General features: G+C 34.7%; 1 protein-coding gene across 1 annotated transcript; it reads right to left on the bottom strand.

Moving 5' to 3' along the window:
• Nucleotides 1-5,048: 5,048 nt before the first annotated feature.
• Nucleotides 5,049-18,063, bottom strand: LOC119066647 (MTOR-associated protein MEAK7). Its single transcript, XM_037169218.1, has 7 exons — nt 17,830-18,063; nt 7,561-7,712; nt 7,265-7,489; nt 6,599-7,205; nt 6,420-6,538; nt 6,180-6,356; nt 5,049-5,839 (listed from the first exon to the last, which is right to left on the bottom strand). The coding sequence occupies exons 2-7, from the start codon at nt 7,687-7,689 to the stop codon at nt 5,714-5,716; spliced, it is 1,383 nt and encodes a 460-aa protein (XP_037025113.1). The 5' UTR covers nt 7,690-7,712; nt 17,830-18,063; the 3' UTR covers nt 5,049-5,713.
• Between the last annotated feature and the right edge of the window lie 1,147 nt (nt 18,064-19,210).

Raw genomic sequence — 19,210 nt, 5'->3', positions numbered from 1 at the left:
TCATAAAAAAAACGAAATATTTTCGAGGCCTGCCGTAGAACAATTTTTTACTCAGAATTAAATTCTGCATCGATAAAAAATATAAAAAAAATATGCTAATGATCAATTGACCAACCCCGAACTTTCAACATAAAATAACAAGAACTTGCGTCACATTTTAACTTTATGTGTTTCGACTGGTTTTACGTTCTCTCGATTAGATTCCTTTACATTATTATATAAAAAGACTGGGGTCAGGTACAAATTTTTGTATTAATGTGAGCTTAGTAGTAGATTGCTATACAAGGGAAGTAATTTGATATCTCTTATCCAGATATATATCCAGTAAAAGTATCCGAAGGCCTCAGCCCGAGACACGTTTACTCATCGTGATGTAAAACCACACGTGTCAAAACAACGATTTTTGCACAATTATGTAGTTTATTTTACCTCTTAGCAGAGTGGAGAGCCGAAATATTTTTTTAAGTCGGCTAAAGCCTCGGCTTGGGGTGTAGATGACGTTGTACAGGTTTAGTGTATTTAGCAATCCATTAGCTATTAATTAGAGGAATCATATTTTGTAGGTTTCAGCAAACGGCTGAGTACAAAATTAAAAGTTATAGCTTGGCTAAGGCCGTTTTTTAAGAAAAACTCGAAAAAATGGTCCCAGCCGAGCTATAACTTTTATTTTATTTTTTTAATTTTGACGCTATCAATTCTCCAGGACTATGGTTGCGAGAAGCTAAAGAAACTTGGTAAGGACATATTAATTGCCAATACAGCTCTAACCTTCGTGTAATTATAGATCGCATTCGGACAACCGACGATACTGTAACAGAAGAATTTGCTCGGTTTGTTACAAGCCTGGCAAAGGAGATATGTCAATTGCCAGCAAAGGACATGACGAAAACCAAATCAAATCAACCAGATCCAATACTTACTTACTTACCAGATCCAATACCAAAACCAAATCATATGATTTACATCTCTAACCCGAGTCACTTCAGCATTTACAACGACAGACGATCAAATTTTAAATGTTTCGTGAAAGTAGTGTCTCAGTGAATATAACTAAAAATATTGCAACAATAGGGTTGTCCACGTGAAGGCCACAAGAAGTGTATATAACTCTATGGGGCCGGAGATTTTATCTTTAACGAAAAACCATATGGATATTGTTGTGCATTTCTTTGAAATTGAATTTATTTTCTTTAAAATTTCTTCAATTTAGTACGAATATCACATCGATTCACATAAAATTTGCTATGTTTAATTATAAATAAGAAAAATATTTTTATTTTTTCTGTTTGCTGCTTTTTCTTACACTTTATGACTCATTTTTTGTGGAAATTATATTTACATCCTACATGCGTCGAAAACCGTACTTTTCATGTTTGAAGCACGTCTTTCGACGCCCTCAGCATGTAAAATCCATTACAGAACTCGGGATAAAAATGAAAAGTCTCGTTTTCGTGTGTTTATTGACCTCGGCCTCGCCTCGGATCAACAAAATTCACACGAAAAATCAACTTTTCATCTGTTTATCCCTAGCCATGTAAAATACTATTGTTGACACTGAGATAATAAAATATTTTTATTTTCGCAACTCGGCATCATATAAATGTGCCAAAATGGCACAATTTCGATACCTATGTTGTGAAAACATTGTATATGCAACTCGGTGTCAAAATGCTTTATTATTAATCACACGATAAATACACACGACAATAAAACACTCATACTGCGGCTCCGTGTGACAATTGCACATCTAGTGTCCAATAAAGCATTTGGCACTCGGTTGCTTAAGTTTCTACTTTGTACCATTAGCTTTTGGTTTTAGAGAACACAAAAAATAAACTTATCTTGACGAAATGAACATCTTTGTTTTCTTGCTAAGTTTTTGATTGTATTTTTTGATGTGAATAATAATTGCTTGACTGCATCTGCATTACTTAATTAGAGAATCAAAGTTTTTAAAAAAATGCATCATGCGTTGCGTGCTTTGTATTATTTAACATTTAAGTTTGATGAATTGAATTTTCCGAATCGCTGCAAAATAGAACCAATCTTTGCGAATACTTGACAATGTTATTGTGCCGAATGCTCATCAATTTCAATTTTAACAATTTCAATTTCTTCGAATGACCACTGCACCGAACACAGTAAGATGTAATAGTTATTTACCTCTTATGTGCTGCGAAAAAGTTTAAAAGAAAAGTTTTCGTGTGAATTTTGTGGATCTGAGGCGAAGCCGAGGTCAATAAACACACGAAAATGAGACTTTTCATTTTCATCACGAGTTATGCAATGGATTTTACACGCCAAAATGACTACGATCGTCAAAAAAGTGTGTTACGAGACGAAATATACGTCATTATGTGGTGACCATTTTCAAACAAATGAACAGTCATCTGGGACTATGGTTGCGAGAAATTATTGAAATTTGGTTTAAAGGGAAGATAATTTGACACTGAAGCCACTGCAGCTCCAACCTTCATATAATTATAATTTTTATCTCATCACTCGTACCAACAACGAACATGACAAACCCTCCTGGCACAGCCCTGCTACTAGCAGCAGTGCTGTGTTCCTGGTCAAATGATCTACATCATGGTCAAACGTTAGTGATGGGACGTGTAGCAAAGCCAAACCCACTAAAAAATGTGAAAACAAATTTCCATAGGATCTTCAATCCACGAAATGTGACCTTTTACTATGGCAACGGTTCGTGTCAGTGTCTGAGCTGACAAAATTGATTAATTGACAAACGACAAAATAAATCTTTTTCTCTAAATTTTCTACAATTTCTACCGAATATGTCTGTCTATTTGCTCTAGTTCATGAAAATGTTGAAATTTATAAAATTTCGCCGAAATTTTAATGAACACAACAGTGACACAACGAAATTCAGTGCAACATTAGCAACGATATGAATCGATTAGCGGGACATTGTGTTTTCGGTTTTTCTAGTGCTATGATTTTCGTTATACTGGTAGTGGAAACCCTCGATGAAACATGGCTCAGGTTAGGTTAGATTGTTTTTCTGAAACTGCCTGAACACACCTGTTCAGATAAAACTTATCGTTTAAAATATGCATCATGCGTTGCGTGCTCTGTATTTAACATTTAATTTAACAAAAATATTTTTTTGGCGAAATTTTATGAAACGAAAAACTTCTCCATAATTGGTTGCTTATTTTGGTGCTATTTAATTGAACGAATTTTATCGATGAATTGAATTTTCCGAATCGATACAAACTAGAACATAATCCTTTCGTCACTAATCGTCAATTAAGGGTCTAGGTAAAAAGCATTTTATTTGATTCCTTGGTCAAGGTCAACTTTCTCTCAATGATTAAAAAAACGACTTGATTGTGTAAAGCATACGGTTAAAGCGCCACTTTCTTTTCCAAAAAGTAGTTATGTCATCTCCCAAACCCCGCATAAAGAATTGATCATTCTCCTCATCAATTTTTTTTAATATCATTTATCGATGCAGAATATAATTCTGAGTAAAAAGTGTTCTACGATATGCCTCGAAAACGTACTGCTTTTTTTGTAGAGCTGGTAGAGGATGTTTTTTTTTGTGACTGATGGATTACCATTTTTAATTGATCAACGTGTTTATTCTGAGTAAAAAATATTGTTCTACAGCACTTAGCAATGTACTCCTGACTTTTCATGACTACATGAGAATCTCAAACCGGGGCAGTTCATGTCATTTATAAAAAAAACACGAACCATTTTCGAGGCATACCTCAGAACTATATTCCTCATCGATAAAAAATATAACAAAACTTTAATGATGCGAATGGTCAATTGTTTCTTTTAAACAAATTTAATAAAAACAGAAACGCTCAGCGACGGTAGAACATAATGGAATTTGTAGAACAGAACCAACTGAGCCAATGTGGTTCCTTTTTTGCTAAGTTACCTGTAAGCACTTCGTATTTTGCTTCCGGTTGCATGAAATCTTGATATCAATTTTTCGAGTAATCTCCCAAGTTTCGGGTTAGGTTAGACCTGATGACTATTTTATTCAGGTCTCAGGTCAACTCATGTCATGTCATAATCAGGATCAGATATTTTTTAAGTCAGGTGAACTCTTTTGACCTTTTAAACAATTTGAACTCCGCTCTTCGCACAAACTGAGCAAAATGACCGCTACACGTCATCGTTGACCTAGGATCTACAATTTTGATAATCTGTTACTGGAAAGATCGGATAAGATTCAGATACAGACAGACAAGTTTTTCTGTTCAGTACGAGTTTGATATCTCTAAACCTTTCCCCGTTTCTCTGGTTGGCGAATTCGATATGTTGTGCAATGACTACATGAATGATAATGGCTCGCTCTACGAAATGAGTACACACCAGTTCTTTCTCATCCATTTTTCGAAAATATACAAAAAATCAGTTCAGAGCTGATCCGATCAGCCTGATTGTAATTGGAAAATGGTCACACTCGTTAGAATGCTGTTGGATGACTTTGATTAAATATCGACGAAAAAACTACAGTCAGTTGACGGTATGATGACACCAATAAAAAGCGATGGTCAGAGTCTTGTACAGTAAAATAATGTCTGTTAAAGCTAATGAAGTACAAGATTTTGTTTCAGTCTGTCGCAAATACTTCGTTCAAAAGAAGTGGAAGATTCGGCAATGATGCTTGTGAGATTCTTGCCGACCGTGAGAGGTTTATAGTGGTTGCTATCGTTGATTAAATCATTCATGTTCTACCGCTGTTCGTCGCAAACAAATATGTACAAACGCTATAACGACTAAATATAAGTGAAATTTGAAACGTAAATGTGTTTTTAAAAGTCTGAAAGATTTTCTTTTTCTTTGACAAAACATCAATATAACAATAAATTTAACAACAAAATCACAATAATTTCTTTATCTGTCGGCGTGGTAACATCTGATTGTTAGCCTCTAAGTTGGCATAGTTTCAGTGAACTTTGTCTTTGAGTTTCTTTTTTGTTTTCATTTTTTGAACGAATTTTTTACTTAAAAGTTTCATTTTCCCAGACTGAATCTAGGACTTCAAGATGAACTCCGCCGACATTTTGTTTTCATTTTTAATCTCTAATATTATGTTGTATGGCATGCAATAGAAGATCACTGAATTACAATTTAAAATCATTTTTTTTTCTCTGATGATTTCTACTTTCAACATCAATTTTCCTGCATAAGATAGAAAATATCAAAAAAAAAATTGTTCTTTGTCCATACTTCTGTTCTTCTTAATCTAACGCAAGCCAATCGATGGACTTTTAATTTTTCAACTTAACAATCGAACTTTCAACACAAAATAATTGAACTTTTGGCTCTGCTACCTAAACATTTACTCTTACAATTTAGAAAGAAAAAATTCATTTACTCAATGGTCCGATGACCGTGAAATTTCTTTCTCATTTTTTTAAACTCTTTTTTTTGTGAAAAATTCGATTGTCGTTTCCATTTTCCTTCGTTTCATTGCTGTTGTTACATAACTGTTTTCAAATCAAAAACGTCTGAAAATTGTTGGTTTGTGCATTTTATGCAACTACCAAGACGTTTTAAAAAAATGCCAATAATTTTCCTACACTCACTTCCGGTAATCAAATTGACTGAATAGCATAGCTCTAGCGTATTTTGTGGGAATTAAAATTAAAATTTTTTTCCTTCTCTTCATCATTGATATCTAAATAGACTTCGGTGCTCTAACAAATTTCACGTGTCTGGTGGATTTTCATTCGAGCGGTTCGTCCCGAACCGGATCCCGATAACCGTCAGAGTACTGTTTCCGTCCGGCCAATTCCAATATTGCTTTCTCTTCCACGTTTCCGTCCAGAATCGAGCGTTCCGGCGATCCATCCTGTAAAGATAAATGATTTTATTTACGGCTAGTCATTCGTTATTGACAACGACGTGAATGATGGGGATCAAGGACTAGTTTCGGGAAAATATTTTCCCAAAAACTATTTTCGAAAAATGTAGAAAAATTTGGGAAAATTCAAGAGAATACGGAGAATGTCCCAAAGATAGTCCTGGTTCTCATACATAGCAAAATGTACAGTTAAACTAAAGAAGTACTAGATTTCACATCAAGAAGAACTGTCAGATTAAATCCTTATGTTACAACATGCCTGTCGTTTATAAAACGTCAATGAGAACTCAAGAGCTCTTAAAAAGTTTTAACAAAAAAATTGAATTACCGTCGACTTCACTGGCTTCTCGCCAACAGCCCACACTTCAATGTTCCGGATTGTGAAATTCTTATTGACTCCCAATTGAACGTAGTTCCTGAACGTTGTGCATGATTCGGAACATTCACCTTTGCCGTATTCACTGTCCAGCCACAGACCCCAATAATTGTGCTGTCCGCCCATACCCTGCAATCATTAACGCCAAATTTACTTGCTGAGTCATAAAAATGAAAAACCAGAAATGGTTACCAATCCATTCGGCATCGTCTGTTGATGTAAATTCAAATACTGATAGTGATCGTTATATCCCGTACTCTGGAAGCATCGCATTTTCGGACGAAGCGTAAATAGAAATGCACTGTCATTACCTGTGGCATAAAAATGGTGTTAATGGCATGGCGGAATATCAAAAATCTCCATCGACCTACCCACAAAATTCGGACTCAAAGACCACGAATCTGGTGCAAATCCTCCGAATATGTAACCGTCCGTATCTTCGCATATAATCACGCTCGGTCCTTGGTCCATGATCCGGCCCATCAGAGTGGAGAAACTTTCCCCGTGTATTTGTGACGAAAATAGGAATCTCCATTTTACCCTGTAATCCATCGGCAGGTTTGAATTGATAAACAGCATCTGTGAGATGTCGGTGAATGCTGGATAGTCCGGAACATATTGTAACCCTTCGCAACATGGCAGCAATTTTGCATCGGGTACGACGCTCCGACGCCTGATGGACATCACTTCTTTGTCTTCGTGTGGGCTCTTTGCAGTTGTCGGACGATGGTGATATAAGTGAAGGAAGACATGTTCCAGCATTCGCAGAAACGTGGGACTTTGTTGTAGCCAGCGTTCCGCGTCAGTTCGGGTGACCTTTTGCGTGTTCGGTTGAACAACTTCACAAGCCAAACTTTCAGCTAATTTCTGTACGCATTCTTTCACCACTCGGAAGCCCTTACTTTCCCATGATTTGTATTGCGGGCCGGATTGCAACCGCAACGAACGAATGTAACTGCTGACAACAGCTTCGACGTACTGGGGGACATTATTGAATTAACATCAAATTGTCAAATTAATGAATCGAAATGACCCACCTCTTTGATTAGTGGATATGCTATCTCTGACGATTCACTGACTACGTAGCCCAGACTAGACAGTAACACTGAAATGCGCTCATCGACTGTACCGCGAACACAGAAAACGTACAGTTCGGCAAATCTTTGAAACTCCACGACAGTTGATCGATTCCCATGTGAACCGAACAGGAAATTTGTTATGTATTGTGCTAGTCGTGGATCCATTTGAGAGCCCCAGAATTTCTACATGAGTGGGAGTGTAAACGTATTTGGTAATCAAAGGAAATTTTAGTTGGCTTAGGCATGCTAATTACCATAAGATCATCTTCTTTGATGCGTTCCGAATTTTTGCTCACAAATTTAAATGAACTGGCAACGACTGGAACTTCATCTCTGGATAGAAGTGAGCACTTTTCGGCTAATTTTGTACTTGAATTTCCCATTTTAATTTAATTTTGTTTTTATGCTGAAAACGAAAAGATAAAAGCGTTGAAATAGTGTGCAGTGTGTCTATTATTAATGCGGTGTAGCTGCAAGCTGTACACAGAAAAATATTTTTAAACGAATGTTATGGACAGCTGCGACGAAAATAAGTGGTCAACTGGGCGAGGTCTATGTTATCTTTTATAGGATAATATTAGTTGAAACAAGGGAAGTAATAGATTTTGTATTATTTACTAAGATATACATTGAACAAAAGGAGTACCAGATTTAAAGACTTTAAGAGGTCAGACTACTAAAAATTGTTTGTGATTCTATGCAAAATGTTTGAGAGTTTTGCCCGCCGTTTCTTGATTCGAGTTTTATTCGATAATTTCAATGTGTAACCCGAACGTCATAGGATTCAACGTAGTTTCTGTTTCAATTTTTAGAAATTGAAAAGAAATATTTCCAACAATTTAACTCCAGTAGTATTAGTTTAGCTACGGAAGTACCCAAAGAACGGATACCGTATAAATATAGAAGAAATGATAAGGAAAATCCTGATGCTGGGAAATTTTCAACATCAGGCGTACTTTCAATTCATTGTAGAAACAAGTTCGGTATCTTCGATATTGACCCTACTGTTTTAACATTTATTTTAATTTTCAAATATGCAATATTCGCTATGAACGTAATTTATAAAACTATTCGATCATTATCGCTTAATTGAAACTAAGCAGCGATTAGATAAGCTTCATGACATTGTCGTTGAGCTACAATTTGATATCTTCTTTCTGATTAAAATTAATCTTTTTAGCCAAGCGCCTAAGGATGAGTTAACGATTTTAGATCTCTAAGATAGGTAATTTCGAAATTGAATTAGGATGAACCTGAAAACCATAAACTCCTTCGATAAATCTGTACAACTTTCAGGCACATCTCGGAAGTTATCTTTTCAATTAGCATTTTTTTGTGTGCTATTTAAATTTAGGCCAATGCCATCGTTACGTCATCCTTTGAGTCAATTTATTTACTTTAGCTTTTAACGTTAAGTAACCCAATAATATTAACAAAAGCTATAAAATCGATGTGATCGTTTGTGTGTGACTCAGTCGCTTATTCAAATTGACACAAACTGTTACTCTTAAGTAAAGAGAAAAAATGAAAATTGTCGTTTGCGTTGTGTTATTATTTGCCATGATGAAGGTGATGAAATTAAAACCTTTTGGGTCAATAATCAAAAGAATTGTTTTATTTTAGACCGCTGAAATGGTACCAATTTGTCCCATTCCTCCTCTTCCATGTCCATCAGACGAAAAATCGATCTTTATTGGACCGTGTAGTCAGAAATGCGTTCCAGACAATCAACGTAGTCCTGATGAAGCTATTTTAAATTAATATCAATGAGCTCATCGAATTTTTGCTCTATAATTATGTTGATACCAATATCTTCTGGTGAAAATTTTTTTTGAATCGGACACACCATTTTTGTTTCCGGACGTTTATGGTGCTATCGATAGGGAATTTCAAGGTGATCATTTCGTAGAAGAAGTTTTTTTTAAAAAACGACCTCTCCGGCTCGGGCGACTCTGAGAAAATTTGAAAATTTCAAAATCATGACTTTTTCAGAAAATTTTTCTCCGTAGTGAAACGACCCGGCCGGTTTTGATCTAATGGTAGTTTGTAGAGAATTGACAGACGATTCTAATAAAAGTATCGTCGGGTTGAAAGGTTGTAGCTGTGTGTCAGGGTGCGGCATCAAAGTCCAATTTTATGGTTTTATCAATGAGCACCCCAACCGATTTTTCATTTTATTTGCTTAAAATGAAGGCTAGCACATCCCATTTAACATATCAAAAAATTGAGAGGAATTTTTCAATTTTTTTAAAAAAATTTAAAAAACTTTCTTATGGGTGCCCACATTCCTGAGATTTTTTAATGGAAATGTATGGAAAGTTCTACTAAAAATGAAATTAATTGCTATATATTGATTTTTTCTAGTCTACCGAACAATTATATGCACTAACAAGAAATTTAACATTTTTACTTTGTGAACGTGGACAACTTTCACTGATTTTTTCACCATCGGGAAGCTTTCTGGTCATGCCTAGCTCATCCACTGCTGAGTATAGCTTCAGTTGCTACCATATCTCATAGCCTGAGACCGCACCTTTCCAAAAATACCAAACTTGCCCTATTCGCTATCGGGCTTGTATTCTTCACGGTGTCAAATATGTGGGTAAGTCGACCTACTCGAAAGATTTTTGAGACAGTTTCTTATTTCCAATTTTAACCGAAATAAAGTTACAAATTATGTCAAATAAGGAGGTCTTGGATTTAATGAAGTTCACATGCAAAGTGATACATTCTTACCCACATACGACTTACCCACATATTTGACACCGTGAAGAATACAAGCCAGATAGCGAATAGGGCAAGTTTGGTATTTTTGGAAAGGTGCGGTCTCAGGCTATGAGATATGGTAGCAACTGAAGCTATACTCAGCAGTGGATGAGCTAGGCATGACCAGAAAGCTTCCCGATGGTGAAAAAATCAGTGAAAGTTGTCCACGTTCACAAAGTAAAAATGTTAAATTTCTTTTTAGTGCATGTAATTGTTCGGTAGACCAGGGACAACCAGTATATAGCAATTAATTTCATTTTTAGTAGAACTTTCCATACATTTCCATTAAAAAATCTCAGGAATGTGGGCACCCACAAGAAAGTTTTTTAAGATTTTTAGAAAAAATTGAAAAACCCCCTATCAATTTTTTGATATGTTAAATGGGATGTGCAAGCCTTCATTTTAAGCAAATAAAATGAAAAATCGGTTGGGGTGCTCATTGATAAAACCATAAAATTGGACTTTGATGCCTCCCCCTGACTCACAGCTACAACCTTTCGACCCGACGATACTTTTATTAGAATCGTCTGTTAATTCTCTACAAACTACCATTAGATCAAAACCAGCTGGGTTGTGTCACTACGGGGAAAAATTTTCTGAAAAAGTCATGATTTTGAAATTTTAAAATTTTCTCAGAGTCGCCCCGAGCCGGAGAGGTCGTTTTAAAAAAAAAACTTCTTCTACGAAATGATCACCTTGAAATTCCCTATCGATAGCACCATAAATAAACGTCCGGAAACAAAAATGGTATGTCCGATTCAAAAAATTTTTCACCTTCTATAAAACTCCGAATGATAAATTTACAAAATAAGATTTTATTCATAATCATCTCATCAATTCATTTAACCGAAAGCCTTTTGCGCAATAGGAAGTTGTCCTGCAGAAGTAATGCAGCAGTGCACAAATTGACCGGAGCGAATGCAAAATCTTTATAGTTTTCGTTCGTTTTCACTTCAAATTATTCCATACATCAGCTCAATATTGACCAGTTTTACATCGTTCGTCTCACAAAATCTCGTATATTGATGATTAACATTCATGAATTCAATGTTGAACCGTTGAACACTGAACAGTCTGTGTATGGAATGATTGAAAACATGAAAACCTTAATGTTAAACGCGACAAGTTTTAGGTGACCATTTTACATTGTTTTTTCGTTTACGTTTCTAATAAAACCATGTAAGCCAGCTTTCACTGAGGTATTTACAGCATCAAAAGTGCACTATTTAGAGCATTCAATTTGAATTAAATATCTAACATAACCGTTGTGCCTTCAAGCAATAGACATCGATCTATCAGTTTTAGATGTGAAATGAAAGGACTGTCATCCATGATCTAAGTAAAGCACAGTAGAATTATGCATGTGTCAAATAAAGTAATACTTGAAATAACGGCATGACCTTGGAATAGTGTTAAAATGAAAAATTGCATGGTACTTACACTGGTCGTAGTTTATTACTCTATTTGACATAAGCAACATTTTACTAATATGCTTTGCTCTAGACGACTTTTAGATCCCGCCACCTCGTGATCCGATTAGATAATTATCTCACTAAAACTCTATCAAGTTTGCCAACCATTATCCGAAGAGACAGAACCTATGAGCACTTATACCCGCACTTAATACTGCAACGATGCGAGCTAACTGACTGAAGTGTACCAAAAATGTAATCCATTCACCTCCAATGGAAATAATTAAAATGATGGAAATAGCACCATGACATGATATACGCACAGCACACGAAAAGATATTTAATATGATATGAGAATATGATTCAACTAAATAATTTAATGAAATTGAACTACGCTAGGTATATATCAAGCGTAAGGTGAGCTGATATAAAGTATGTGCTGTGTATTGTGTACATTTATACCGTATGAGGCATATCAATTTTTTATTACTTTCCTAGCGTTGACTCTATTATTATTTATAGCAATTTGATTTCGACGTTATAGTTGGGACTCAGTCATTCACTGTGATATTGAAAAAATAAAATTTTCAAACATTCAATTACAACCAGAAATTCAATCCAATTTCCTATTATTTAATAGAAGTTCACAAACGAAATGTTCTCTCGATAATAAAAGTGCAAAATTTTATTGACTTATTTCATTCGACCGCACTGAATTGTGTAGTAATAAAAGAATGATTTCAATCATAACAAGTGATGGACCAACGGAAAATATGGTCAAAGTAATAAAAAAAAAATTGGAACGAAACAACCAGCCGTTCAGTTTCAGTCTCTGAAGATTTATTTATGTTAGCGAAAATATTTAGTCGATCCGTTTCTGAATGCCGATCAAATTAAACTGAAACTCATTTCGAATTTAATGAATGAACAAAACCAAAGCAAACACTTGAGTTTAATATTTCTTTTAATAAAAACAAAAAAAAAATCCTCTGGAATTATTGACTGTATATTATTGTACACAATATATATAGCCTATAGTACACCAGATGCGCATGAATTATATACATAATCTAACTACCAATAATCAACCGATGAAATTTCAAAAAGAGAGAAGACGTAGAAAAAAAAATTGAAATTCCTCCATTCCTCCATCACATCAAAATCACTTACACCTCTGTCTCTACTGACACGATATGGATGGGTTGCGGAGATATGTTTTGGTAATGAAATAAACATTAGATTCTTATCTGGTGGAAAATATGGTTTACAACTCAATCAACAATGGGCTGTGCTTTTGTTGGTCGTGTTGTTGTTGTTGTTCGATGTTATCAATTCATTCGATGAGATTATTATATTTATGTTTATATCGCTGATAATGTGACTGGATTTCTTTCTTCATTTTTTTTTTTTTTGGGAATTAGAGCATGTGCTTGTTGACGAATTAATTGATTATTCACAATCTAGACGCTTCGAGGATTGGAAGTAAATTGTTTGTGTGAAAATTAAAGTATCAGCGACACATGTTTTGTTTTAGTGATAAATTGTCGATTATTGTCGAAGAGTAGTCGTTGTAGTAAGTGGTCTATTATTATGAATCATACATAAGATAGGTGACTAGCAAATTTTGTCATGCGTTATTATTATAAGGAAGGACTAATCAGGACCAGACATTACGAGGGATTTGAAAAACCACCTACCGCTGTCGGGCCCATTTCGTCTGGGATGGATGCATTTAGCGTTTGAAAGGTCTTGGTCTGAGGAATTCTAAACAGACCTCAAATAGTCTCTAGCCATCGTTGGTTACTGGTAGAAGGTCGTCAAAGGTCGATAAATGGGCGATGTGAGTGGGTTCGTTGCAAAGCTGAGGTCTAGTACTTTCAGCGCATACCTAGTCATGGCCCTACGTTAGTGAAGGGCCGTGACGCAAGTCCGTTCACACTGAAAAATTTGACAAAAATTTTTTTCCGCAGGACTGAGGAATATATACACGAACTTTTTGACTTTTCCCCCTTTGCTCCTACTACCCCCATAGTATTTTATTCGTAACGAGTTCAACGAGCTATCACACGCCTCATAAGGTTAAAATTTGGCCGAGATATTAAATTTCAAAACTTGGAAATTTGTAGAAATTTGTATGAAGAAATTCATTTTCATACATTTTGAAATTGATGAATTTTACCAACCTTTGTCACTCTGTCACTTTGTCACTCTGTTAGCCGAAACTTTTGAATTTACCGGCGGATTTGGCTGAAATTTTCAGGGTATGTTAAGGACGTAATTCTAAGAAACTAATTTGAAGGAATTTTTATAAAAGCTTATAATTTCGGAGTTATGAGCGTGTTAAGCTATTGAACTATGGAACCTATAACTCGGAAAATATGGCAGATAGAAAGTTCGTTTAAAAGACAAATTTATAGAGTTTTAGATTCTAGTCGATGCGTGTTTCATGGTTTCCCGAAAAAGTCGCTTATTTTGGAGATATGGGCGTTTTAAGTGCGAACTATGTCATCCATAACTCGGAAAATACGGCAGGTGGAAACTTCGTGTAAAAGACAAAGTTATAGAGTTTTAGATTCTAGTCGATGCGTGTTTCATGGTTTCCCTAAAAAGTCGCTTATCTTGGAGATATGGGCGTTTTAAGTGCGAACTATGTCAGCCATAACTAGGAAAATACTGCAGATAGAAAGTTCGTTTAAAAGACAAATTGATAGAGTTTTACATTCTAGTCGACACGTGTTTCATGGTTTCCCTAAAAAGTCGCTTATTTTGGAGATATGGGCGTTTTAAATGCGAGCTATGTCAGCCATAACTCGGAAAATACAGCAGATGGAAACTTCGTGTAAAAGACAAAGTTGTAGAGTTTTAGATTCTAGTTGATGCGTGCTTCATGGTTTCCCTAAAAAGTCGCTTATTTTGGAGATATGGGCGTTTTAAGTGCGAGCTATGTCAGCCATAACTCGGAAAATACTGCAGATAGAAAGTTCGTTTAAAAGACAAATTGATAGAGTTTTACATTCTAGTCGACACGTGTTTCATGGTTTTCTTAAAAAGTCGCTTATTTGGGAGCTATGAGCGTTTTAAGTGCCTCAAATTTTCGATTTTGGTCAAATTTTCGATATTCGTGAATTTTTCGATTTTAGACTTTTCGATTTTCATCAAATTTTTGAATTCCGTAAAATTTTCGATTTTCGTCAAATGAAAGCTGGAAGGTTGATATCAAAGAGAAATAGAAGAGAAGATGTTGAGGAAGGAAAATTTTTATAATTATGAAATATATTTCTTTAATGAATGGAATTCAAACGGAAGAAAGCCGAATCATCTGCCACTTTTTGACGCAAACTTTTTTATTATAATTTTCTTCCTAAAATTTTTCTGTTAAGATTTTTGTTGATAAAACTTTCGCGTACTTTGCTCATCAGCTGCCATTTGTGACGCATATCTTTTTGCGTGTAGAATCTGTAAGCGTCACCTACACCGATATCAGTTCTTTTGTAAGTGGATAACAGGACTTGCGTCACACCTCCACTGCAAGTGGTTTTGGGCGATTTGATATATGTCAGAAAAAATGATAAAATTGAAGTTGGGCGAAAGGAGTCAAAATCTATGACAGGTCTGTGTCGGTAGTGACGACTGCTAATATGCAACTAACATGATATCTGGAACATTAGAGCTCGTTCAGAAACTTAAACAAAGTTAAATTAACTGCGCTGTTTCGACACTTAATCGTTCAAAAACATTGCCGTTAACTCAGCTTTACAGACAAAACAATTACTTCAATAAAATGCCATATTTTCCACGTAAATATGTATGCACCTGTTAAAATTCAATTATTTACCACTAAAAGAATCACATAAGTTTCCGCATCAAATCAAAATATTCATTGTTTATAAAGAACAAATAGTACGAACGTCTTTCATGACAGTTCTCACTTTCTTCACTTTTCGTAAAGACAAGTGCTCAATAGTTATTTAACTGAGCAACTCCAGTGAAAGAATTTTCGTTCCTGAACGAGCTCTTACCCTAGCTCATATTGTTGTCATGTCGTGTTCGTGATTCAAAATTTTCTAGTAGCGAGTAAACGAACACTTTGAATGTAAAAAATCTCACGATCGCAATCAGATAATTATTTAAAATCAGTTAGTCTGAATCGTCAAATTATAAGAACCAATCATAAATGGTTGAAAGCACATCAGATGATTAGATAAAGAAATGAGAACTGAATGAGTAAATTTATTTCGCAAAACAAAATCCCAAATTCATATTTGAAAAACAATGAAATTCCCAGAATTTCGGATGAATTCTTGGAAATGTTTTGTTAAAATGATGCAATTTATTGGAAATAAGTTACTTTACTTATTGAATACATTGGATAATGCTCCAAAATCGTAAAACTGAGTATTACCTCTTGGTAAAAATAGAAGTCATTTCTATTGATAGATCAAAATTGTTGCAAATAGGTGGGAAATGTCTTTCAGTAGAGGAAAAATAGACAACAGTAGAAGAAATTGGTAGGACAGAATTTTCTTGAATCTGTTATCAACCTCGAATCAAATTATTTTTGTGAAGTTTATATTAATGTGAAACCTTAGAGTGTATTCATCTTGATAACAATTTTCGAGTGAATTTTATTGTATGAAGATCTTCAGGTTATTAAGAACCTAACACCTAATTCCATTGTCAGTCATGCTAGTTTTAGTCAATGGGTAATTTGGTAATCGTGGTCATTCTTGGGAATTCGATGATTAGTCACTGGTTAAACAAAAAAAAGTGTGTACCACCTGGGTTTTAGTATAAACGTGATAAAGATTTATCTGAATTAACTTGATGCCCTCAGAAACGTTCCCACAATTTATTTGGTAAAGGTAAAGTGTCAGTCACGCATCTGGGACATTTTCAGAATAATAGAAAAAATTAAAAAAACATGTGATGGAATCTACGATAACATCGATTTTTGCAATAATTGTCCAGTCTGGACAATTGGTTTTAGACAATTTCCCAATTTCGTCGACAATTTCTCTTGTTGTGGCGGACGGTGGCTAAATACGATAATTTTTAAAATCAATTGTCCAAGGGAGAGGTGTCATAACTTTTCAAGCAAAGAGACGAAACCACAAGAATAATTTTAGAACAATTTTGAGTTTGATAGTAACAAAAGATAAGTCGTTTAGGGCAGAAAAGGTGCTGTAAGAATGGGAAAATATTAGTGATAAAGAACGGAAGATTGTTTAAACAAAAAGGAAGTCAAAGGTCTACCCTCTTCATTCCAGAATCCAATTTTCCTACCTCCTAAGCAGATTCAATATCTGTTTCCATCGCTTCAATTGACGTCTTTTTTTAAAATAAATTCTGCGATGAAAACCTGCCAATATAATTCACAAACTTTGTATTTACGTAAAACATTTACTTCCCTCGCTATTTGTATCAATTTATTTATTGTTACTCCTACGCGCCAGTCTCTCATCACACATAATCTAAAATGTATGAGCTTCTCGTTTCTTTGTACCATCTCCCTTAACTTTATAAAATAAACTTTTTTTTTAACCCTTCACGGACTGTAAGGCATATCACAAATATTTTCGACAATGTCAGAAAATCTTCTACTTCATTAGTTACACTATACGTTTAACTAACATAATAAACAGAGGTTATCGTTTTTTTGTGTCATTGTTGTAGATAACAGATGTTGTTCTCAGATCAAAGTTTTTTTTAAATGTATGCTTGATACATACGCTGCGGGATATGTCATGGTATTTTCCACCGCTTAGTGTCCACTTCAGCTATCAGAATATGTATTTACTCATGTGACATATAATAATTGGAGCGCATGTTTTCATCTAAATTTTTATAGTTCCGACAATTACTCGAGCCAAAAAAAAAACTCTATGGACGCAGCAACTCAAACGTAAATATCTCAGAAAGGTAAATAAGAGCAAAACAACAAATTAACTGTTTACTGTGTAGCATTGCACTTGATATTGTCTCAAAGAAAATACAAATTAGTATGCAAACTTGTTATACGAGTACACATAGCACACGAATTATATCTATGCGAAGAAACTGGGTCAGACAAAACGCCAAAGGATGTGTGTATATGCTTTTAGCAAAACAATAAAAAAAAACACCCAAGTTCAATGTTAAATTGGGTAGAAGTTATACGTGGAACCACGGTTCTTTTATCTCCCATTGACTTGTTGATTGATTTATGATTATGATTTTATGAAATGAAACGAAATATTCGATTTGAATACGATGTTTATGCTTGGCAATGCCAAGAAAAATAAAATTTTGAATGCGAAAAATAAATATAAACTTTTCGGTGAAGGAGTCGTTTCACTGTTTACTTACGTTTCAATTCAATTCACTTTTTTGATTTTATTCAATTATTTTCACTAGTCAATCGATTCAGATCACTACATCATTTTCTACTGGCTAAACAGTCAATTTTATCCACTTTTTCAACAATCATTCACTTTTGGTTTTATCTTCAATTTTTGCACTATGTTTCGATCTATCGCGATTTTCTATAAAAAAAAACAATCGACAGCAGAAAAAGTTGGCTTGTCAAAAGTGAACTGAAACTAAAATGACAGATTTTTCATATCCTGTTCAGTGTTGACAGTTTAACAAAAAAAAAATAATCGGAAATAGACTTACATCAGGAACACTGATGTCTGTGGTAAAAGATCCTACTGATTCTATTTGAGCTTTTGAGCGTTTACGGCACATCTAAGTCGATTACAAAAACATTTATACGGATCCTATCAACTGAACCGTTCAAATTGAGGTTACATGACAGTTACCTTTGTAAGTATGACCAGGTATGGGCGATTCTTCAAAATCGGTCGATTTAGCTTGAAGGCACTCACTATTCACGCCATAAGTGTGCCAAAAGGTTAAATATTTTCTACTGACAGTTCGACAAAATAACCCTGAAGTCTTTTAATAAATGTCAAAAACTAGGTGTTAAAATGACTCGCTATGTGGTATGTTTTGAAATAGAACTGCTCCGGAATATTGTGTTTGTCAAAAATCTGTTTTACAGACCAACTACCATAAATGGGTAGTTTTTCCATATTTTCTTGAACTTTACCATCCCACATTTTCCTATATTTTCCAAAAAAATATTTTTAGGAAAATTGGGGGAAATGTAGGAAAATTCATGAAATTTTGGCAAAATTTAGAAAATATTGGAAAATATTATACCCAAAATAGGCCATGCTTATGCTCAGTTTCCTCTTACCAAAAAGTACTCCGTGTGAGAGACAAAATTGAATTTTTTCAATTTTTCCTTGTTTATTTGACAGCTCGCTCTCTCACGGAGTACTTTTTGTTGAGTGGAGTGGACACTTCAACGTTTTTACCATTGATCCATCTCGATCCGCATAACTTCACTCACTTATTATAAGTCCGCTTCATCGTATTATAAAAACGTTTTACGATTTTTATCTGTGAACATTTGTCAACTTTTTTTTATGGTTATGACTTGACATCTTAAATAACCTTAGAACATACTTATTGACCATCGTAAACGTTACATGGATTCTTTAACACACAAAATTAGTTCATACTTCACTATTTGCTTCGAACACATGACATACTCATTTTATATAAACATACTGAAGGTAACGCAAACCGTCAGGGAATAGCTAGAAATACTGACCCCAAGCTTCGGGTAAATATTAGATTTGTTATGTTTTATGGTAGCTCTTTTGAATTGTTTAATGCA

The sequence above is a fragment of the Bradysia coprophila genome, chromosome IV, assembly GCF_014529535.1.
Source record: "Bradysia coprophila strain Holo2 chromosome IV, BU_Bcop_v1, whole genome shotgun sequence".
Classification (NCBI taxonomy): domain Eukaryota; kingdom Metazoa; phylum Arthropoda; class Insecta; order Diptera; family Sciaridae; genus Bradysia; species Bradysia coprophila.
The sequence above is the reverse complement of the archived record's forward strand: the minus strand, read 5'-3'. Positions and strand labels throughout refer to the sequence as shown.